Source organism: Carlito syrichta, unplaced genomic scaffold, assembly GCF_000164805.1.
Source record: "Carlito syrichta isolate Samal-C Ts95f unplaced genomic scaffold, Tarsius_syrichta-2.0.1 Scaffold309283, whole genome shotgun sequence".
NCBI lineage: Eukaryota > Metazoa > Chordata > Mammalia > Primates > Tarsiidae > Carlito > Carlito syrichta.
The window spans coordinates 418271-443506 of NW_007253379.1; the positions used below are offsets into that span (position 1 = coordinate 418271).

A 25236-nucleotide genomic window follows, 5' to 3' on the forward strand; every position below is an offset into this window, starting at 1 on the left:
AATGATGGACAAGGATTAGGAGGTCTGAGATCTTAAAGAGAACAGACAGTGACCTGACCTGAATAACTGGGACAATCACCTGCAGACTAGAGGCTTTGAGGCCAGTGCAGCTGCTTGACTCTCTTCAGAACAGTGATGTTTTTTTTAAAAAAGCCACTTGGCCGGGCTCGGTGGCTCAGTCTGTAATTCCAGCGCTTTGGGAGGCCGAGGTGAGTGGATTGCCTGAGCCCGCGGGTTCGAGACCTGCCTGGGCAACTTGGCGAGACCTCATCTCTACAATAAATCAAAAATTAGCTGGGCGTGGTAGCGCACGCCTGTAGTTCCAGCTACTTGGAAGGCTGAGGTGGAAGGATCGCCGGAGCCCAGCAAGTTGAGGCTGCGGTGGCTGGGAGTGGCCACCGCACTCCAGTCTGGGCAACAGAGTGAGACTTCAACTCAAAAAAAAAAGCCACAATGATTCCTGGGTCAGTCATGACCTATATGCCATCTTGCTCGGATTGTACTCATTTTATAACCCTTATGAATTAAATAGGAGACCCAATTTTCCTGTTTCTTTTGGATATAACCAACACAGAATGTTTGGATCCAAAGAAGATGAAGGCCAGATATATATTCCAGGTGTCAGGATCAAATCCCGAATGCTTAAGTTGGCCAAGGACTTTATCCATCACAGAGGAGCTTTCTCAACCAGTTTTGACTAAGGATAAGGCCATCCCTGGAAACCATCCTGTGGGGTCAGGACAAGGCTTTTGCGAATGACATAAAGACACCCACAAACAATGATTCTTTCAAGGTCCCCGGTTCCTTGGCAACAATTCTGACTTGCATTGACATGTGATATCACATCCTGAATAACCATGACACGGAGGATGTGAGTAATCGATTCTTCCTGCAGAAGGGCAGCCAAATGCTCAAGAATCCATCTTTCAAGCGGCTTGAATACAATGGGAAAGCGATACTGCACATGTTGCCCAGTGTATCAGAGGGGCGCACAGGGCAAAACTGAGTTTCTACTTTATATTGACATTTTATTGTTTCCTAATTGGTTGAAATGATTTTTAAAGTAGGAAAGAGAAAAATGGCCAAGTAAAAATAAAATGCTAAACAAGTGGATGATAACTAGGAAATGCCAGACTAAAAATTACCCATGTTTTTATATAATGGAAGCATGTGACTTCTAATCCCTTTGTCTACTGATGAACAAATAAAATGAGAATTATGCTTTGAGCAGAGGGAAAATAGTTGTTCATTTATCAACAACTTTTGATCAACAATTTGTCTCACTGCATAAATAGAAATGATAAAATATGGCAGACTAGAAAAATAACATCATATTGTTTGACATGAATATCATTGTCCATAACTATTAATCACTTCCAAAACAAAGGTATGGTGGAAAAAAAAGTTTGACACATTTGGATACAATCTAGGACAGACATCAAGCCTTTTCTGAAAATGAAAAATATACCAAAATAAGATACATGGGTTAGTAAATAATGTTTTGATTGTATTTTCCTATAATTTGGATGCTTGAAATTAAAAGGAAGTTATAAAGCTAAACTAATTAAAAATGATAAATACAAATTTCATTTTGTTCCATTTAGGTATTAAATAAGACAACAAGACTCGAGCTTCAGCTTCTGGAACATTCCCTTTCTACAAACAAATTGGAAAAACAGATTTTGGATCAAACCAGTGAAATAAATAAATTGCAAGATAAGAACAGGTAATGACATTAAAAAATTATAATTCAGAATTGTGTACTTTCCATACATGAAGGCCTATCTCAGAATGATGAGTTCTTGAAGTGATGTATTGCTTAATTTCCAGCATAAGGATCAGAAACCTTGTGGGGAAAGGCAGGGAGAGGGTTTGGAGAAAATTCCTGAGCCGATATGGACCTTTGAATACAGTCCTCAATTATTTTTCATTCTCTGTTTCCTCAAAGAGTCTTACAATAATCCTCCAAACTCTAATTTAATATGAAAACCACATACAACAAATCTATACCTGCAGGAAGAATAATATTTTTAGGAGCTGCAGAATCATATTCTCTTTTGTCATAAGTATAAAATGAAATAACAAGAAGGTATTTTAATCAGCAGCTACAAATAATATAAAAGAAAGTTGTGTCACTGATTTTATGTCCTTCCATGAGTTCGGCATGCTATGTTTTTTGCCTAAAATTTTGTCTAGTCTAAGATTTTATTTGCAAGAACATTATTACAAAAACATGGCATTTCACATTTGACAAACCATATTTTAGATAAGCTTCAATAATTCCCAAAATGTGCACTTTCGTTATAGAATAGCCACTGCCTCACTTTTAAAGTTGAAAATTACTATGCAGTTTTTTATCTTACTATTTTTTCTCCTAAAAATAAATGATTAATTTAGGGGCCATTTTTACAAGTCTGAATAAATTGTGAGTATTGCTATGGCCTTGAAAAGTGCTGGCACTGATAGCATCCAAAGAGACGCTATAAAAACTCATAAAATAAACACACTCCAAATTCTTGATATTTCTGTTGACACAGAATGTTTCTCCACATTTCTGAATTATGTTAACATAAAATTAATCTGTACTTATGTACAACTTTTATGGTATCACCAAATTGATCACCCTATATCAGAAAATCAAACAAGAAGCAAATGAGGCTCAGCGTGGCACCTCATGCCTATAATCCCAGTACTTTGGGAGGCCAAGGGGGGAGGATCACTTGAGTCCAGGAATTCGAGACCCTGGGCAACATAGCAAGACCTCATCTTTACAACAACAAAAAAAAAAATTAGCCAGGCATGGTGGCACATGTCTGTAGTTTCAGATACTTGGAAGTTGAGGTTGAAGGATCATCTGACCCAGCAGGTCGAGGCTGCAGTAACCGTCTGTAAGCATGCCACTGCACACTAGCCTGGGTGACAGAGTGAGATTCTGACTAGAAAAATAAAAAAGAAAGAAAGCACGTGGCTTTGATAGTAATCAGGTAATTAAGATACCCTTCACTAATGAATAATCATTTTCCTTACTAGTTTCCTAGAAAAGAAAGTGCTAGATATGGAAGACAAGCACACAGTTCAACTACTATCGATAAAAGAGGAGAAAGATCAGCTACAGGTGTTAGTATCCAAGCAACATTCCATCATTGAAGAACTAGAAAAGCAATTAGTGACTGCCACGGTGAATAATTCGGTTCTTCAAAAGCAGCAAAATGATCTGATGGAGACAGTTCATAATTTATTGACTATGATGTCAACAAATTGTAAGTAAAGTTTGCATGCCAAGTTATCTTCCGTTTTAATAAACTTCATTCAGTGAAACTCTCAAAATTCTAAAATATTCTCTTTCTGAAAAGGTACTATATCTCATATTTCATATAAAAATCTCCATAGGGTCTCAATACAGAATCAATTAAAAAGAAAAAGGAAGAGAAAGGAAAGGAGAACTATATATCATACTAATTAATTATTATGAGGCAAACTTTTGATTCACGGCAATAAAGATCCTACTTTGAATTAGTTCCATCATTAACGAGATTAACTAGGTTAAGCAAGTTAACAAACCATGTAGATCTCAGTTTCTTTAGATTTTAAACCGGAAAAATAATATCAGACTCAGAGATTTGTTATAAAAATTAAATGAGTCAACGTGACTGGAATAAACTGGCGATTAAGACATGCAAGTTCCTTTTTCTCATCAGGACCTTAAATCCATTTTGCCTTCTTTATTATTATTTTACCTTCCAGTTTATCTTAGATATTGGAGGGAAGAAGGGACACATCTTTGATCCTTAAAGATGTGACATATGATCTTTGTGTCGTTTCTATTTAAATTCCTTTTCTTAAACCAGCTGGGTCTAGTTCTTACTATGGTTTATTTTATAATGCCCTTTCATCTTGCACTTTTGACACAGTCATGCTTTGCATGGGAATCATGTAGACCAGGGGTCCTCAAACCCTGGGCTGCGGACTGGCAGTGGTCTGTGGCCAGTTAGGAACTGGGCGGTACAGCCAGAGGTGAGCAGAAGGGGAGCAGAGCTCCTGTCAGATTAACGGTGGCATTCGATTCTCAGTGAAGCACAAGCCCTATTGTGAACTGTGCATGTGAAGGATCTAGGCTGCACGTTCCCTATGAGAATCTAATGCCTGAAGATCCCACCCCTCAACATCCGCACCCCACCACCCGTAGAAAAACTGTCTTCCACAAAACCGGTCCCTGATGCCAAAAAGGCTGGGGACCACTGATGCAGTTGTATTCTTGAATCATTTTCCTTGAGTTGCACATTTATACCAGTTTTACTAGAGACACGTGAACAAGGCTTCTACTTAAACAAATCAACAGACCAGCATTAACAGCAGCACAATCTGGATGAGAAGTGACGGGTTTGGTGCTGGGCTGCCCGTTTGCAACGTGGGCTTTCCTACTAGAATTTAATTTAGAAAAGTCATGTTTTTGGCTCGCATTCACAGAGAACGGCAAAGGCAATCATCTGACACTGTCTGGTGGGACCAAGACAGTGTGAGGTGCCAGCTTCAATGAGCCAAAGTTGAGAAAATGGTGTAGCTCAGTTTCCGGTAGAAAAAACGCAAGCACATGCAGCAGGGTTCCCTCTCCTCGCGTGCCTCTGTCTGTTATGGTTTCCTCCTATACTGTCCTGTCCGTGGAGGCCTGTGCTTTGGGAGGGCCCTATGGAAAAGTAATTGCAAGCATACAAGCACATACACACACGTGACAAAAAGGAATAGAAAGTCCAAATGTTGACAGAAGGATAAAGTTTAAAGGACTTTTGTAGCCCTAGAATTTTTACACTTAGAATAATTTCAAATATACAGATACATAAACATTATGGTCCTCTTTAATGCAAACTGTTATAAAATAGCTTCTTAAAAAAGACCATTCACATACACAAAACTAAATGCCTCCACCAGATATTCCAAAGAGAATTAAGATATGGCTTCAGCTATATAAAAATAAAGGAAAAAAACATATATGTCAGCCTTGGAGGAATAACAGCCTAAAGAAATATGAAATGCAGTTATGGTATAGGTAATAGCTTTTAGGTACAACCTTTTTTAGTTCTTCTGCAGTAAGTTTATCCTATTTGACTCAAGAGGAAAGATTTTCAAAAAATAATGATTTATTACAGCTCACTGTGAAGTGCTTTCAATACATGTAGTGGATGATTAAAAAAAGGAAGTTTGGATTATCTGTAACAGTCTTTGAGAATTACTAGGAAAACAAGCTGAAAGAATAACTTTTTTGGAAAGGCAAAAAAACTGGCATAGCCTCTTGCTTATTTAATAATTCATATTTAATACAACTCACCAAATGATTGGATCTTGAAATAACACATTTATATCTTTTCATGAACTCCATTTAAATGCCTTGCTATTTCTTTTAAAAGCAGCTAAGAACTCTTTTCCTGCTAAAGAAGAACAAATCATTTTCAGAGACTGTGCTGAAGTCTTCAAGGCAGGACATACCACTAGCGGCATCTACACGTTAACATTTCCTAATTCTACAGAAGAGATAAAGGTAAGGCATTCGTCTCCCATTACCAACTCCCTGGCTCTGAGCAGGTCATTTTAGAGCATGAGAAATTATAAACCAGAACTCTCACTCCACAGTCACCCGCTTTCCTCAGGGCAAAGCAGCAGTGGCCGAGCCCCTCCCTCCCACCAAGCGCTCCCCAAGGGCTCGATGTTCAATCTCTGCACACAGAATGTTGACACTGCATATTAATGACATAGAAATACCTATCTTGTCCTCACAAGAAATGCATTCTCCTTGCATTATTTTTGAATATCGCATATTGCCAGTTGTTTCCCTTAGGATGCCAGACTCACCTCATTAATTTTAAAGAAAATACCTTCTCAAAACGGAAGTTTGAATAACCATAGTTGGTCTTTTGATCGTTCTTTCGAGCAACATTTGTATTCAATGAACAACAAACAAGGTGCACTCAGCTCACAACTAAAATGATCACACAAAAATGATTTCTTTAAGACAACCATGGTACTTTGATATGCAGAAGTGATTTATACATATTTTCCATTTCATCACACAGAATATTAAAAAGATGTGTAGCAGCAGCAGAGGTTTAATAAAATTAATAATTTTTCCTGTATTGTCAAAGACATCTTTAAATGACACTGGTTTTTCTGTCTTTTCTGTTTTGTTTGTGTGACTGAGGAACAGAGTGTCTTGTACCATTGTAAGAACACAGAATGGTACCCTTGCCTGGTTTCATATGAGGATGCCAGCAGGTACACCCACTACCACTTTTGTCCGTCAGTGCAAAAGCCAACACAGTACCATGACCAATAATGTCTTGGTGTTACGAGAACATTTTTAACCTTGTAAACTTGCTGAAGTGGTCTCAGGAACACCCAGGACTCCACATTCTACACTCTGAGAACAGCTGGGGCAGGCTATTCTAACTTCATCTACTGCAGTCCAGAAGACTAAAAACTCAGCATGGAAGACAACATTCATTTTCTTCTCATGTGTGGGGGGTTTATTTCCAGGTGTGTATTCAATTACTATGTGTAACACAAAAGAGCACTCGGCACTCACCAGCAGGCCAAAGCTACTACCTGGCTCACTTAGTCATTCTGGAACACTCAGTGAGCATTTCTCCTGAAACTGCATTGGGAGACACTGAACTTTAGATGAGGGGAAAAAATCACTTCCCCAGAGAATATTTCAGTTTGGCTTCTCTAAGAGGTTTGATAGGGTAGAATGATATTACATGAAAGTCAGTGTTAAGTTGGATGACTGCATATATTAAATATCTGTAAGTATGTTTCATCTAATGTAAAAGCCAGCTACATATTGAACCAACAGAAACAACTATAGAAAATACACTGGATAATGTATCAAAATGGAAATTTTAGAGGCTCTTGGATTGTATTATCCTAAGTATTTAACATTACATCAAAGAAAAACACTGTAAAGACAAGCATTGGGGATTTAAAGACCTGGAGTTTGAAACAGCAACATATACCTTGATTATGAATTTAAAAGAGAAATATTGTGCTTTCCAAAGATAATACTTTCCAAAGAAATCTTTCTAATTCATTCATGCTACATTAAATCAACCATGAAAATCAGTTAGTGTCCCTAGTGCCCTAGAATCAGTATGTCAGGGAGAGGAAGAAATAACCACAAACAAAACAGTGTGCTGCAGTTGAAAAAGCAATTAACAGGCCCTAAGCCTTTCAACCCCTTTTGTTCTCGGTTTTCACGACAATTCTTTGCATGTCATTGTCTGTCACCAGATGTTGGCATGTTCTTGGTCTAGTGATAACGGGGATGGGAGTGTCAAGAGGGACACAGGGTAGGTGTGCGAAATGGGATCGCCACAGATGTAGACCTGGAGGAACCGTCATGCCGTCCCCCCGTGCTGCCTACATGCTTCCCTGCCGTTGTGCAGGGTTCCCATCCCGTGGGCTGTCTCACCCCCATCAACTGACGGAAACATGCTAGACACATGAAAATATATAGTGCTCTGGGATTATATGAGTCTCAGGTCATGGTGGGAAACACTAGGATTTATATTCTCTTTAAACATTTGCAGTAAAAGTAACTCATTTACACAGCAGGGAACAATAATCTTTTAAAAACCTCAATTTTCTCATCTCGAAAATAAATGGTTTAGATTGTTGCCTCTAAATTCCCTTCTAGACTTAAGCCTTCATAACTCACAATCTGATCCTTGGAAAGACAGTCAGATAGATTTGGATTTCAATTCCACTCTGTCAGTGTGTGGCTTTGAGTGAGTCGTATAGCCTTTCTGAGCTCTCAGTTTCCTAATCTGTAACATGACCATAATACCCTCAGTCTCAGAGGTTTTGACAACAGAGGTCCTGCCCCTAGGACAGAACTTGGGGTAAGAAACGGGAGCTGTCATCATATGACTGCCTCCAGAGACAACCAGACAGGCTTATCTGCATGGCAGGGTACTCAATTTTGCCCTGGTTCATCAGATTCTAGAAAAGAGTGTTCCACAGATCTTTGGGAAAATCTTTTCCCAAAAGGCCCAAATACTGCAACTTCATTTTTGAAAACCTCTTTAGGTTTTTATACAAGAGAGGAACTGCAAGATAGCATTTCTTAGACACATGACAGTATGCTTTTACTTGTTAAAGCCGTAATAGTCTCCTTCCCTAAATTTCACAGGATACCTGACTCCTAATATTTATCTCTGTTCACTATTTAATCAGTCACATAAACATGGCCTCAAAGTCAAAGCGCAACTTTTTTTTTTTTTTTTTTGAGTTGGAGTCTCACTCTGTCGCCCAGACTGGAGTGCAGTGGCCGTTCCTGGACACAGCAGCCTCGACCTGCTGGGCTCCGGTGATCCTTCTGCCTCAGCCTTCCAGCCTGTAGTCGGAATTACAGGCATGCACTACCACGCCCTGGCTGATTTTTTGATTTATTGTAGAGATGAGGTCTCGCTGCACAGGCGGTCTCGAACCTGCGGGCTCAGGCAATCCACTCACCTCAGCCTCCCAAAGGTGCGGGATTACAGGCTGAGCCACTGAGCCCGGCAAAGTGCAACTTTTAAGTCAAGTATTATTTGCTGAAAAACATCAAGCTTTATAGGAAGACATCAGGTTCCCGAACCATGCAAATGCTGTCCTAATTAAAAGTATTTACTGCCCTCGAGTTTGTTGCAATTGGAGAGGCGAGGCCTCGGGCAGCATCTGAGGACTTCTGCTTTTCTGATCCTGATAGACTCTATTTCAGCATTTTTACTCAACATATTTTGGCTATGTAGATAAATCTATTTGAGCATTATCTTCCTCTGCAAGTTTTATGGCCCAATTAACCCCAATACTCCAGTTTTTATAAATCTTCTTTTTTCTAAAAACTTGAATAAAGCATTAAGAAAATGTTCTAATAAACTTATCATCATCATCATCACTAATGGAATCAAAGAAAGTGGTGACATGGCTGGAATCACTTATGTCCCAGCAGTGACTCTCAGATGTTTGAGAGTCTTGTCTCTGACTTCCATAACAAGATAAACTTTTTTCCTGAAGAAGAGAGAACATGTAGTTAAACACCAGTAACTTCATAACGGTGATTTTGACGTTGAAGAGTCAAATATTCTTGAAACAAGGATAGGCTCACTAAGAATCACATCAATTCCTTCAACCTACCAGCACGCCATTTAGGGTACAAGAGAATTGACTGCTATATATACAGATGAATCCTCAAACCAATGTAGCTTATTCTACTAGCTTACTAAATGGGTTTTAAAGGACATATTGATAGACATGAGCAACACTGACCATTTTGTTAACCACAGGCAGAGGAGAGGCAATATTACTCATAAACTGATTTCAACTTGGGATTGTGTTGAGGGACTTTTGGCCTATTAACAAAAGAGTCAAGTTTCTCTGTTTTTGGCAGCATGATGTAGTGGGAAAAAAACTTTATAGCTAGGTATTAAAGAGACCTTATTCAAATCTTATGCCACTTAACAGCTGAGTAACGCTGATCAAATTAATCTAACTTCACTAGGTAACTTCTTTCAAAAAGGCAGAATTACCATTTCACCAAGTTGCTGTGAAATTATAGATAATATATACAAAGCATCTGGCATAGCGTTTGGAAGAGAGTGATGTGTTGTAATAATAACAATGAAATTAGTACTAATTTCAATACAGAATGATAGTAAGGCGCTACCTTAAGAGGAATTTTCTATATCTGATTAATTTAAAACGGGGAAATAATTTTCTTCTTGATAAATGTAACTTTCTTTAATGGCTCATATCTTTCCAGGCATGAGGGCCACTGGGGAAGACAATGTGAACCCCATGACCTTCCTGGAGAGGGCTTGGACCAATGGTGGAGAGCAGTCCCCCCAGGGCAGGCTGCTCCAGGGACAGTTCTCCAGCCTCACTAGCAATGGGGCACCTGGCAGCTTCACTTCTTGGGTCCCTGTCTCCTCATGTATAAAATGAAAGCATTGGATGAGGTGCTCAGTTAGTTACATTTTAGCTCTCATCTCTAGGATTCTAACTCGTAAATATGAACAGTTGACCACAATTGTCTCCTCCATTATTCTCAAAAAGACTGTGGAGAACAACAAAGAAAGAATATTTATAATTGGCTTTGAACCTTGACTTTAATATTTCCTACCTAGCATGTTGTAGAAAATTTATCTTAACTTTCTGGAAAACTTTTCTGTTCTATTATAATCTTATTATTTAAAACTGTTTATGTAATCTTATTTTCAGGGGTTTTTAATTTCATAGTAAAACTCCAGCTGAGTTGAAATTGGGCATGCATGCTCTTGGCCCAAGAATGAGTTCTGTGTTCTGGACAAAGTTGAAATCCACTGAGCCAGTTTAAGAGCAGAAGTCAATACCATGGAATACCATGGGTGGTGAGCAAAGTACAGGGACTCCCGAGACATGCCCTGTGGGGCAGAACCGCTGGCCAAGCTTGGTCACACACCTTGCACTGGGACACTGGAGCCTCAGGCCCACGCACTGAGGGCAGAACCAAGAAACTTAGTAGTTCCACAGCATGAGAATGTAAAGGGGGTCTTGGAAACCCTACAGTGGAAGAGTACCCCTTTCCACAACTCTGCAGAGTTGAGAGGGGTGGACAGTCAGGGAAAGGCTCTCAAGGCTGTGAACATGAGTAGTTGTTTTTTTACAGGTTGGAGATGTGGGGGTTCGGAGTTAATCTGCTAAGATGTCCCATTCACCATGAACCTCTAAAAAGCAGCCTGGAACAGATGGTGACAAGCAAGTGATACGTTCAACACTTTGTATCATATTACTGTTTACTGTCATCAGCTTTTAAAACCCATCATTTCCAATTTACTTAAAAGCATCTGTTTTTCGGGAGACCACAGAGATGGACCCCATGCCTTATCCAAGAGAACCCTATCCACATGAGTCCCATACCAGGTGTCTACATTAGTCTTGTCTGTGTCACTTAAGAGGTAGGCCTCTGTCACCCACGTTCTGTGTTCTCGTTCGCAGGCTTACTGTGACCTGGAAACTGGTGGAGGCGGGTGGACAATTATTCAGCGACGGGAAGATGGCAGTGTTGACTTTCAGAGGACTTGGAAAGAATATAAAGTGGTATGGATATTTGCTAAAGCATCTGAAAAGAAACAATTTCCCCTGTGAAAACTAACTTTCAAGATCTGCAGAACCTTAACTGCAAATCCAGAACTAACAATGACCTTACGTATTTTAATTTTAATTTTTATCTTATCTAACCAAAGCGTTCTTCAAATTGGTGTTTCAGTCTCTCCATTAAAGAACGGTCAATTTAGGTAAACTATGTATCAAAATACAGCATGCCAGGGCTCAGTTTAATTTTAAAGACAAGCTTAGCATTTTTTGGTAAGCCAACTGTTACGTGTTTCACGTTTCTATAAACATGGCTGTGTATCCTTAGGTTTCTATGGGTGGTTCCCCAAATAGTTCTAATTATTCCAGTACTAATTTCCTTCTAGCAACAGTTTGGTTTTGTTATAACTGGTCTATTTGATATCAACTTCCTATACAAAAGACCCTGAAGTAATTCATAGCACCAGAAGCAATTTCTGCTATTTGATAGTTATCTATGCTAAACTGATGGACTGTTAATTTCATAAAGAAAGAGATAAATGAAGTAACTGAATGTTACAACTTGCATTCCAGGGATTTGGTAACCCTTCAGGAGAATACTGGTTGGGAAATGAGTTTGTTGCACAACTGACTAATCAGCAGCGCTACATGCTTAAGATACACCTTAAAGACTGGGAAGGGAATGAAGCCTACTCACTATATGAGCATTTCTATCTCTCAAGCGAAGAGCTCAATTATAGGTAAGCAAATTATTTGTCCTTGAAAAAAGAATGAAAATATTTGCTGGGTGATTATTCCAGAAAGTGAGAACCACATTAATTTAATCAAGATCTAAATAACTCTTAGACTATTAAATGAAAAATTTTTTTTTTTTTTGCTTCTTAAGAGGTATTATTGTGCTTTAGGTAAGTTTCTATGGTTTTAAAACTCTAACTTAGGTTATAACAATATAAAGAAAATTTAATAAGGACAGTATGTTGCCTGTGGTTCCTCAAAGCCCAGAAGAACCGTACCTGGTAGATAATGGATGTTCACAGCTATTTGCAAAATAAATGAATGTCAAGTGTCCCTGTGATAATATGTTATGTGATGTGAACTGTCTAACAGATGAATACATATTATTACATTGTTTTCTTCAGAAATGTTTTAAAGTTAATCTATCCATTTGAAGTTTAAACACATTCAATTGTATTCAATCGCAAAGTCAGGATTAGTTACCAAGTTGACAAAAGGCAGGATTAGATGCGATGGTTAGTCAACTACCCACTTTCTTGTGTAGAAAGTACATCAGATTTACAACACTCCCTTAGTATTTGCCTTGTCCCCACCTTTCCGATGACAAAAATATTGAATAACAGCATGGGCAACCTCGACCAGGAACTTACTTTCTGGCTCTAAAATGCTATGAGAGTTGACACAGAGAAGGACAAGTCTTGATGGTCTACTGTGTGAGACAAGTAAGGAATGGTCACATGCACAGTTATGCCAGTACACAGGCACCTGAAATGCATGTGCAATGAGGGGGGAGAGAGAGAGACATGAGACCATATGCTGAGGGTACCTCAGCAATTGATCTGAGAATGGTTAAGTCACTGACATCACTGAATGAGGTTAAAGAGAGACTGGTGACATCTGGTGATCACGGAGCACACATGAAATACCTACTGAGGTCAGGGATCAGCAAATGAAGTTCAACAGAAGCATCCCAGAAGACAGTCATCATCCGGATAGTCTCGTCCTAAACTCATTAGTGCCCACTGCAGACCTTCTGTTGGTGAAGCTCCACAGACAGAATAGTTTGGAAAGCAAACATGATTCCAAAGTCCTTGAACAGCTTCCCAGGGGAAGGTCGCAGTGGGCAGTACAGAGAAGCGGTAGAAAGTCGAGTTGCTGGGACAACTACCTGAGAACTATACAGTGCCCAGCATGCCCTGCTTCACACACAGTGGATCAAAATTCAGAAGCATGTTTGAGAAGCAGAGAAACACTGACGTGGCTTTTAAAAAGTCAGTGACGCATATTTCATCAGTTCTTGTGGCACAAAGAACAGGGCTCCCCTGGAGGGGACACCGCTGAGATGAATGAAAAGATAGGTTTTTGAGCCTCACAGCAGTTCCAACTCGATTCCAAAGAGATCGAAACTTCAATGAATTCCGAGACACAAGCGGTGGGTCATTGTTTTACCTCCAAGCTAAATATTTTTTCAACTGGTAACAATTAGGAAACCACAAAAGCAGAATAATAATAACAAAAAAAAGAAACAAAAATTAAGGATTAGACTGTTTGAATAGGAAGATTTTACAAAATGGGTCATTACCCTTGTACGCTGACATTATAAAAATATTTTAAACTGAGATGGTGCTTAATAGACATTCCTTTAGAAATACAGTCAATTCTTGGATATGCCATTTAAAAACATATACACTGGTTTAAAGTTTAGTTTAATTTACTTGGCAACATAAAATAGATACTACAGCAAAAATTAATATCCTAATAAAACATGATGCTATGTGATAAGAGAACTGTGAATAGACTAAAACCTTTCATAACTACAAATGCTTCCAAATGCCAAATGCATGTAGAACCAAAGTTTTTGTTTTTCTGGTCTGAAGAAAGGTTACCCAAATGTTGGAAAACTGAAAAATACATGTTATAAGTCATGGATAAATGCTTCAGTAGAATCTGATTCTTTTTAATGATACTGAAAGCAATTTGTACACTAAATCTTTAAAATTGGTCACTTTCACACATGTTCTGGAAGTATTATATGAACACTGAGATTTAATTATTAAATGCTGACACCACCTCTTTACTCCACTGTTCCATGAAATCAACTGATACCATGTAAAGCAATTTCAAGAACACATTTATAATTACCCAGTTTTAAACAGAGCACTTTAAACCAGTGGGCCACAGAAGGATCTAAAATTACACAACCTTTCTAATAAAGACTCATCAAAAACAGCATTCTCCCTTATTTTGCTTTCCTTTGGGGAAATTTAATGAGCTCAGTGAGAACTGAAATTGTTCAAAGGAGACAGGAGAGTTGAAAGGAGGACAAGCAGGGCAAGCAGTTCACCTCAGTCCTGTCTATGATTAATGAGAAAAGACTGGGAAGGAAGTGTTTCAAGATCCCAATGATGGTGAACTTATTCAATTAACATTTTGCAGCAGGTATTTTAAGGACTGAGCTAGGATCAATCTCACTTTTGAAACATGTAGGGAAACACTGAAATTCAGTTGTTCAGCCAATGCCTTGTGATGACGTTTCCAGGAAGAATTATTTTTTAATCTAAGCCATTAACATCAAAGTAACTTAGGACTGACACTTATGGAGCCCCATGTGACATGGCCCCCACTTTTTCACAGCTTTGTCCTCAACAAACATCTCCATGAAGGTGTGCCGGCAGAGGGGTGGGGAATATGGCAGAGAGGTTTGCTGCACCTGGTGGAAATCCTACCTCCACAGCTTACCGGTCTGACCTTGGACAAATTTGTATCTCTGAACCTTCATGACTTTCTATGTCAAGCTCATGACTTTCTGTGGCGACCACCGCTGGGGGAAGTTATAAGCAACCCATGTGCATATGGTGTAAGTGCCCAGCCTGGCCTGGCAGGCAGGTGGAACTGAGTGAACCTCTTCTTTCTTCTCTGTGTTTTGTTCCAACAGAAACTCTTGGAAATTATATTATCACAAAGTAGTGGTCAGCAAACATTAGCAGGTTTTACAAAGAAGAGCAGCACTTTGATGCTTAATGTATACCTCTCCTGTTGCCATGGCTGAATTTTGCTCTGTAGGAACCTCGCCTGAATCTCCACATGCCCGTGTCCCCATCAGGGCGTGAGACCCCAGAGTCCAATGCTCCGTGCACCAACACAGTGGCATTGCCCACCCCGTGACGCGGACACCTGCTCCCATCTGTCCTGAACCACCTGCCAGGGGGCTTTTTTGCAGCAGTGACTTTTGAGCATAGTTATGGGAAATTAAAAAAACAAAACACGTTTTCTTCCCCAGTCCCTTGGTTTTTCCTCATGGGCATACTGATGTAAGCCATATTTTTGCAATTCAGATGGTCCCCAGCTTACACTGGTTCAACCTACAGTTTTTCAGCTTTACGATGCTGCAAACGTGATATGTATTTTGCAGAGGCAGACTTCACATTTAAAATTTTGACCTTTTGCCCAGTTAGTGACATGTGGTACAACAGTCTTTCATGACACTGGGCTGCTCCCTGTATGCCTCGTGATCACGAGGGTCAACAATTCGTCTGCTGTGCACTGCGCTGCCAGGCGATCCTGCCTAACTGTGGGTTAATGTCAGGGTTCTGACAGTCAGGCAAGGCTAAGTGGTGATATCTGGTAGGTTAGGTTTATTACCTGCACATTCACCCTACGGTGTTTTCAACTTATGATGGGTTTATTGGACCATAACCCATGGTAAGGTGAGGAGCATCAGTATCCTAATCATGTGGGCTATTATCTAGTGTCTATGTTAGTATGATATTTATTCCTTTTCCAGTGTCCAAAAAGTTTATTACACTATTATATAGATATGAGGCAAAGCTGTCATGAGGATTTGGTTTCTACACTGTTCTATAAATTTCTACCCCAACTCAGTGATCATTCCATGCTGTCCACTGCCCCCTGTCACACCCACCCCCTGCTGAAACTAATGATGTTTGAGGTTGTCCAGTCACCACAGGCTTCTCATTTCAATATGGCGGACGGCTGGGGACCTGGGAAGAGGTCCCCTCGTGTGGCACTTCCCTCCTTTCTGTTTATCTGAAAGCAGCAGGAAAATAAATGACAGGGCCCCGCAGTCCCTGTTGATACTCATGCAAGTGATATGTGTTGAAGGTTTCACAAAAACATCCCTCTTTGCCGAAGGATTTGATGATAAGTTGGTTCCTGTTTATACCAGTGTAAAATATTTTGTCCAGAGTATGCATTAGTACACTAACGAGTACGGAACGCGCCTCTGTGGGATGGAATTCTTCACTACGAAACATTTCCCCCTACGGTAAATCAACAACCCAAGCCAAATATTTATTTATTTATTTTTCCTTTGCACGCTCACAGGATTCACCTTAAAGGACTGACAGGGACAGCCGGCAAAATAAGCAGCATAAGCCAACCAGGAAATGATTTTAGCACAAAGGACGCAGACAACGACAAATGTATCTGCAAGTGCTCACAAATGCTAACAGGAGGTAGGGATGGCTGTCTGTCTTCCTATTTATATTGGCAAGGGACAGTTTCATGGGGGGAGGCTGGCAATCTGGATCTGTGACGGGTAACAATGTCCAAATGTCATGAATAGGCCTATTAGTTCGATATAGGTAAAACTATTTTTCACTTTTTTAGACTAAGTTTTAAGCAAGAAAGTGAGGAGGAGTTGGAGTTGTCAGTAGGCCAACTGTGTCTCCTCAGGACCTACCCCTGGAGGGGAGAGGGGACATTTGATATTCAGCAAGCTCTCTTGAGTTTGTGTTTGCCAGGTTATCAGATGTCAGAGAGATGGTATAATTCCATTTTGCTTTACTAAAAAAGTTTAACATGGTAACCAAAACAATGATAAGATTTGCCATTATAGAACTATTTCCAATGAATAATTTAATGTTTAAACAAGAAATTTTTAGTTGTCTTTCTTTAAGAGGATTTCATTAACAAATAAACACAAACCAATTAACCAGTCTGCTTTTTCAGTACGTTAAAGTAAAATGAATGGCTTTTTATTTTAAGGTCTTTCTTGTTTTCTACCTTTAGTATCATTTGCTTTAAAAAATGATAATGAACACCATACCCATAAGCAAAAGACTGTTGCAGCAGTCACTTAAAATGTCTAAGGTTGGTATTCAGAAACATTTAAGAGTTCAATGATAGGAATCAACTTTTAAAAAATGTATTTTTCCAATTTTTACAACTTTAGAAAATTGACTTACAGGAATCAGTAGTGACTGAGACAAGAAAAAAGTCTAACACACACCGTCAAGTTATTTCTTGAAAACACTGAACATTTAAACAGCAACAAAAAACTCTGCTAATAGTACAAACTCAATGTAAAGAAAAACAGGTAAATTGGCAGGGTTTGATTTGTAAAGAACATAGACTATACAAGGAAGGACCCCCAAAAAACCAGAATTTTTTTTTTGGTGGGCAGACCCCTTGTAGTACAGGTTTTCCCTGCTAGGTAAGTGTTCTAGGAACTCATCGGCATTTGTGTATCAGCCAATGTTGTTGTGAGAGGCTGTGTTTGGCTTCAGTGAAATTTTTTTGGAGATGGTTTCATGCACCTGCCCATTTCACGATGGGGGATTTATGAGCGCTTGTGCCCCCACTGCATTGAGTGTTCATCAGTTTTTAAACAAAAATGGCATGACTTCCAACCCTCCCTATTCATCTGTTCTCGACCGGAGTGACTTTTTTGTTTGTTTGTTTCCCTGGATGAAAAAGTTCCTCAAAGGGAAACACTTCGCCAGTGTGGAAGAGGTGAAACAAAAAAACAGCACATGCATAAAAAGGTATCAAAATCAATGAGTTCAAAAACTGTTTTGAACAAGGAAAAAGCATCTCCATAGGTGTAGTGCATCAAGTGGAGAGTACTTTGAAGGTGACTGAAATTTAAATATGTAAGAATAAATACACAATTTTTAATAAATAAATTTTGAATTTTTTGGGGGGTGGGTACCCCTCATATTCACAAAAAATGAAGCATTACTCATCTAGAAAAACTAAAAGTAAGAGCTGTGGTCCATATATTTTATAAATACAAGTTACTATGTAAAACAAGTAGAAGATCCAAGTTATAGTATATTTATACTGTAAGAAGAATCATTTACAGTCTAAGGGAGAATTTATGAAAACAACATGAAATTCAATAATTTTCATGTATTTAAATTTTATTTCTTTAATACTGGAAGGATTAGGCCCCATTAGAAAAAAAAATCAATCCTCTGGCTCTTGAGATCATGCAGTTTCTATCTGATATCGTGATCTTCCCTATAGGCTAGAATTATGCCAAAGAACAAAAGCTCTTATATTGATTTTGCAAAATAACTGCTTGTCTCCCTCATCACAGCACAGTCATCTTTTTTAAAGCCAGAAAAGGGGGAGAGGGTTGGGTGAAGGGACCACATACACCTCATGCTTTATTTCCTGTCCCTGTTCCACACATTGGAACTGGCTCTCTCCTGGAGCAAGTGGAGGTTTTCAGACCACCCGTGTGTGGCGGGCTACTCATATTAATAACCAAGGAAACAGTATATTTACTTACTCAAATCAAGATTTAGGGGCTGAGAATGAAATTGGAAAAGAGACAGGAGAGGAAAAGCAGCCCAAGAGAGAAAGAGGTCAGATTCTAGCCTATGGTCTGGACCATGAATGATCCAGCCTCATGGGCAGCTAGCGTTTTGCAGAGAAAGCAAGTTCTATAGTTAAGTCGGACAGCAGGCTCCAGAAGGGACTGATCTATGAATCTAATGTTCCTGAATATCTGAAGGTGTCTGAATAACGCATACACACTGCTTATTAAATCTACAGTAATCTGAATCAACTCAAGTCATTGAGCGATTCTCACCAGTGTAGAACTCAGGCATCTGGATAAAACAGGAACTCACAAACCAATGTGTAAACATATCGTAAATATTATTTTGCATCAGAATTTTCATGTAAGAAATAAAGTAGTACAGGTAAGGCAAGAGGCTCCAACGAGGTCACTCCCTATCTGCTGCTTTGGTAGACGAGCTGAGGTTTGTTCACATTATTCATTCATTTTACTATTTATGGAGATTGTGATAGTTATTGCTATTGTTTTCTGTATTTTAAAACTATAAGTACTGTCACACCGCACATGTCCCTCCAACACAATGTTTTTGAGACTTATTCAGATTAATACTTTCTAAATCAAGGTTACAGTAGTCCTCACTTTTCCAAGATCCTCAGCAAATGCCTGAAATCGCAGATAGTACAAAACTATCTGTGATTTTTTTTCTACACATACCTATGATAAAGTTTAATTTGTAAATTGGGCAAAGTAAGAAATTAGCGGCAATAACTAATAATAAAATGGAACAATTATAACAATACGCTGTTTACAACCTCACAGCTAGAAGAGTCATTCTTACATAGATCTTAACAACCTTAGCATACGATTTCTTTTTTTTTCCCTTATTAAGTGGAAAATTTTTACCTTTTCACTTAAAGGAAGCACTTTATGGCTTCTCTTTGGCATCTTGGAAGTGCCAGCATCACCCCTCTTGCACTCTCGGGCCATCATTAAGTCAAATAAGGGTGACTTAAACACAAGAGCAGTGGTATCACAGTAAGTTGGATCTGATAACCAAGATGGTGGGCAGGTGGTATAGACAGTGTAGAGACAGGGAAGCAAGGGGTGATTTGTGTCCCAGGTGGGATGGAGTGGATGGTGGGAGATTCCATCACATTACTCAGAGCAGCATGCAATTTAAAATTTATGAATTGTTTACTTCTGGAATTTTCTATCCACTATTTTTGGACCATGGCTGACTGCAGGTATCTGAAACTTCAGAAAGTGAAACTTCAGATACTCTATTCCTGAAAGCCTGTTTTCCAGCCAAGCCCAGGGATTAAGGTGTAGATGGGGATCCACTCTCACACCCCGCTGTCCTGGGCACCCCTCCCGCCCCTGCTCTGACGAAGTGAGCACGACCACTCTAGCTTTAAACTTCCTTTTTGTCTCTGCAACTTAGAGATTTTCTTTTTAATCTAGCTCAACTAAGTACTTAACACTTTGGGTTGTATTTCAACCAAAACTCTTGTTTTTAGTAGAGGGAGGGGAGCCCGAGTGAGTCTGGCCCACCATGTTGCTGGGACTGGAATATAATCCTGCCCTGGAGAGAGTCGTCTACCAGTTCTCAGATGTTTGCTTATCTGGGCTTTAAGTGTGAAAGTTCTGTGTGCCCACCAAACCAGGGTCACGGGGGATTCACACCCTCCACACAGCGTAAGAGAAGAGAAAAAGAAAGTCTGTACAAACAATCACCATAATAGAATGATGATTTCATCCATGTAAAGCTGGAAAACCCTACCTCTGCCAGTGCAGCATATCCTATATTCACAAACACTTGCATGTGCCTACTTTAAATGCATGGAATGTGACTATTGGCTTAGCTGAGTATTTCTAATTCCCAGTTCCTTCTGTGTTTTACTTTCACAGGCTGGTGGTTTGATGCATGTGGTCCTTCCAACTTGAACGGAATGTACTATCCACAAAGGCAGAACACAAATAAGTTCAACGGCATTAAGTGGTACTACTGGAAAGGGTCGGGCTACTCGCTCAAGGCCACTACCATGATGATCCGACCAGCAAGTTTCTAAATGCCTGGGTATACCGGATGAAGAATGTATTGTGCTATTTCAAAGACTTCAGCCCAAAGCACTGAAGGACACACTTGAGCATGGTGTCCTCTTCCACCTCAGAGGGTATGCTCTCAGGGGTTGGCAGGACTCACAGACTCCAAATTAGGGCCCATAAGCTTCATCACTTAAACCTGTGTCACTTAACGGACCAAAGAAAACCCTCAACATCTGGTATAGTGATGTGGTAGAACACCTACATGAAGATGAATTCAAGGTTGAGAATCAGACTGACGATTTACAGACTCTGCTGTCACAACCAAGAATGTTATGTGTGAGTTTATCAGTAAATAACTGGAAAACAGAACACTTATGTTATACAGTACAGATCATCTGGGAACTGCATTCTTCTGAGCACTGTTTATAGACTGTGTAAATATCCATATGTCCTGAATTCAGCATCACTATCACCAATTAAAAGGAGGAAAAAATTCTCTAAGCCATAAAATATATCTTCAGGGATTTTCTGAGAAGTGTGTTATTAACAGCTTAATATTTGAAAAAAGTTAGTGCATTTTTATCCCACCTCCTAGGTGCTTTAAATTTTTATTTTGAAAACAGCATATTTACACATATGTTGACAGCTTAGTTTTAAGTTAATGCTCAAATACATATTTCAAGTTTATATGGTGGAAACTTCCAAGATCTCTGAAATTACCAAAAGAAATGTGTGCCATTTTAGTTTATAGGAAGATTGTCTTTTTTTTTTCTGCCTGGCTGTTAAATATGGAGGTGTTTTTAGTAATTAAATATAACTTATTAGGCGAGTTGTCTATGTTTAATTTTATGATAATATTTGCAATTTTGTAATTTGGTTCTGAAAGAACTGATTGTAAGGAAACATTTTATTTTTAATGATGAAGAAAATTATGCATTTAATTCTACAACCAAGAGACTTTACTATCTTCTCAGTATTTTAAGACAGAGGTCTATTTTCTAGCAAGGTGTATTTTTATAGAACTAGACAGTTTAATTTGTGGATGAGAAAAATCTTTCATGTAAGACTTTTACAAAGGAATAATTCTCAAGATTCACCTTAAACTTATTTAAAAATTTTTTTGCACGAGTAAGATTTTTTTATATCCCTCAACAAACTAGAATAAAGAAAAGAAAAAAAAATGAAGTGTCTCAAAGTGCAGAAACAAAATCTGATAATCACAGTATCCTTAAATGTTTACAGAAAATTTGAGAACATGGCTTTACGCTCAAGAGTGCAAACCTTAAGCTCCTAGAGTTTTAACTCCTTTTGAAGTTTTCATACTACAATTAAACTTATGAACATTTATATAATGCTTTATAATTTAAAAGCAATTCCTCACATATTCCTTTTTTGAGTCATTCACTAGGAAGTGCAGAGTCAAATCTTCAGCCAGCATTGACTACATGGCTATCTTCACATTATACTGTTCTGCCATTATTTTTTTCTCTACTCCATTTTTAAAAATCTAATTTATTTTACCCCTACTAGTTACCATCCTCAGTGCAGTCTTATAACCCATGTGTGCGGTTACATATTTTGAGTCAATTATGGGCTCTGAAAAAGTCAAGGCTTCTCTGGTTTCTTCCCACAAAGATGCACTTTCCCAACAACTCTTGAACTAAGTAAAGAAACTCTCTATCTTAGAACTGTATCTATTTTATATTTAAGTAGCCTTTATAAATTCAACATTTGTGGCTTTGTATCAAGTTAAAAAACACTGGAGAATAAGAAAACTTAACAGCATCAAAAAACAACATTAAGTTTCTACAACAGTTCTATGACCACAGTGACAGATAGTAAAGAAATGATAATACAGGAAAAATTGGCAAGATATTTAATTTATAACAATTCTTCATGTATGCAGGTAACTTGAATTTCAAGAACAAACCTTACTGTGCTATTCAGTTATATCTATTGTCGTATCTCTTATGACAGAGAATGGGGAGAATTTGTGTTTTGACTTTACACTTCAATTCCTTACACTATTTCAAACAGTCTTGCTAAGAGAATTTTTTTTTCTCTCCTTAAGAAAACATGCATATAATTGAAAGAAAATCAAAACAGTAATCTTAAAAATAAAAACAAAAAAACCCCAACAGCCTAGACAAATATAGTGGTTAGAGAGTAGAGTTCAAATTCTTGTTCTGTTATAGTCATATGCCCTACTCAAACAACTAAATACAAGACTGATGCAGATAAAATATCACCACGTAATCATTCTGGTATTCATCTTTTGAAAGAATAAACTGTCACAAACCAGTCAACATTTTTGAAAATGAAAGCCAACTTTTGCACAATCCTGTTTCCAATCAAACCTTAACTTACCTACTTAATTATTACTTAATATTTTGAATAATTAGAACCTGAAACATTTTGATTTAGCATTTGAGATACTTAAAAGTCAGTAAAGTTGAAGTGGAGTTTAGGAGAAATTCCTATTTTTATCAAAATATAAAGACCATATCACAATGCTAGCAAGACACAATTTTTATACCTATCAATTCTATCTCTACTAATAAGATAAAGTATTACCTTCCCAAGAATTTAATTTTTTTTCATTCTTGGTTTTCTCCATTTTGAGGACTTTCATAATTAAAATTTCTAAGATATACATTTCTCATTATGTTTTGCAGAATGTTTCCACATTCTCACAAATAGATTAAAATGTATTAAGTTCTCTGAATGTTTTTTTTTTCTTGAGTCAGAGTCTCATTCTGTTGCCCAGGTTGGAGTGCAGTGGCATGCTCACGGCCACCCCAGTATCAAACTGTTGTGCTCAGGCAATCCTTCTGCTTTAGCCATCCAAGTAGCTGGAACTATAGGAATGCACTACCACGCCTGGCTAATTTTTTATTTATTTATTGTAGAGACGAAGTTTCACCAGGTTGCCTAGACTAGTCTTGAACCCCTGGGCTCAGGTAATCCTCTTGCCTCAGTTTCCCAAAGTGCTACCATTATAGGCTTGAGCCACCATGCCTGGCCTGAATGTCTTTTTAATTATGGCCATAATTGCTTTTGACTTGATCAAAACTTGAGCTTATTTCTATGCTTATAATAATTTCTTGAGAATACCAAGTTGCAGTTATCATCATAAACAACATCTGACTTACAGGAGCTGCAGGGAAGTGGTCTGAAAGCTCAAATGGCTCCTCGGAAATCCAGTGACCAAACTCCAAAGACCACATCACCTACAAGTGACACAACAAATAGAAAGTAATTAAAGATTTATTAGGCTCGGTGCAAGTAAACCAAGAGTCATCTGTAGATCTAGCAAAAACAAATAGAAAAATCCAGCAGTGATACACTTTACAATTCTCAAATAGATGTGTTCTCAAATAACAAAGAGCCTTCAGAATCTTCATGCTGCATAAATGATGAATACTAATAAACACTTAGTTTAAAAAAAGTCTCACGGTGAATAGAAATCTGGATCATTACCTAGGAAGGCCACATATTTAAAATCACCCTGTTTTTAATCATGAAATCCTATGGATCTTTTAAAATTCCAGTTTCCTAACGTGTGGAATCATTTATAAACAATTCTCCATAAATATTCGAGAATTTTATTCATTCAAAAAAAAAAAAAGTTAATAGAAGGCAAATCACAAGCCTAAATTCAAAAATAGTCCTTTTGGCTCATGACTTTGTTTCTGACATTGGCTAATATTTTCAGAAGTTCTTCACAACACATTTAAAAATTCTTCCCAGGATTTTTTAAATGTCTCATAAACAAGTTTTCTTCATCATCTTCATCATCATCATCATCATCACATTCCAATCCACATCGTTTTAAATGATCAAACAACATCTTTCTTTTTAATTCAGCAATCAATGTCTGAGACTGTGTAGTCATCTCTACTCTATAACCAAATTCCCTGAAAATCTGCCTGTTTCTACACATGGGGAGTTTTACAGCTAAAATAATTAAACAGAATTATATAACTCAGGTTTATTTTTTGTTTGCAATTCATTTCTTACATTCAGTGATTCCACTCTGTTTTTCTAGATTGCCAACTAAAGTATAAGCTTTTTTTGCTGAGTGAATTTGAATCTACTCTTTTTTTCTGGATTGCTACCTAAAGTATAAGCTCTTTTTTTGCTTAGAAATGACCGAAATTGGAAATTACCTTCTTTTTCTTGGTACAAGAAGAAGGCCTGCATCTTCCTTTTGGTAATTTCTAAGGTTCAGTACCATCTGTGGGACAGTCTTAAACTCTTCCTTCCTTATATATTAAAGCTAGTACTTATCCAACATGAGTTAGCAACATTTTTTTCTAAGAAAAAGTGAGCATGATACTGGAGTAAATAGATATAGAATACAGAATCTGAAAATTCTCAACTCTGGTCTCCTTCTTACTTTAAACAGATGCCTTTCTTTATTCAACAACTATTTCTTTCAGCTCACTATCTGTTCACAGTTTATTGAGAACAGTTTATTGAGAGTCCACCATAAATAAGAACACAAGCTGGTTCCTGAAACCACAGCCCCACATCTAGAGGAGTCTACACTCTGGTGGGAGGCATGGATGATGGTTCCTCTTAAACAGTGCTATGGGAGCCCACAGGAGGAAGCAAACTAACACAGTCTAGGAGAATCATGAAAAGGTCCACAGATGAGCTGACATTTCAAGGTGGGTCTTAAATGATGAGTAAAAGTTCATTAGGCAAAGAGAGAGACGTTGGGAAGGGGAGAGGGTTTTCTTTTTGACTAGAGTAGAGGGTACTTTGGAAGAAGTGATTAAAAAAAATAGGGTTGGGGGTAT

At 38.3% G+C, this 25236-nt stretch overlaps 2 protein-coding genes across 4 annotated transcripts in view; one reads left to right on the forward strand and one right to left on the reverse strand.

Annotated features, from left to right (window-relative positions):
* Positions 1-21257, forward strand: part of ANGPT2 (angiopoietin 2) — a 52662-nt gene extending 31405 nt beyond the window's left edge. For 2 of the 3 annotated variants that reach the window (XM_008067078.1, XM_008067080.1), the window contains 7 exons: positions 1605-1726; positions 3031-3260; positions 5403-5533; positions 11005-11106; positions 11674-11840; positions 16180-16310; positions 20294-21257. In XM_008067078.1, coding sequence (XP_008065269.1) covers positions 1605-1726; positions 3031-3260; positions 5403-5533; positions 11005-11106; positions 11674-11840; positions 16180-16310; positions 20294-20454 — 1044 coding nt within the window. In that variant the 3' untranslated portion in view covers positions 20455-21257. The remainder of the gene's footprint in view (positions 1-1604; positions 1727-3030; positions 3261-5402; positions 5534-11004; positions 11107-11673; positions 11841-16179; positions 16311-20293) is intronic. The other variant, XM_008067079.1, reaches the window with a different exon arrangement.
* MCPH1 (microcephalin 1) overlaps positions 1-25236 on the reverse strand; it is a 242733-nt gene that overhangs the window by 112372 nt on the left and 105125 nt on the right. Inside the window, exon 12 of the mRNA XM_021717094.1 lies at positions 23584-23661. Coding sequence (XP_021572769.1) covers positions 23584-23661 — 78 coding nt within the window. The remainder of the gene's footprint in view (positions 1-23583; positions 23662-25236) is intronic.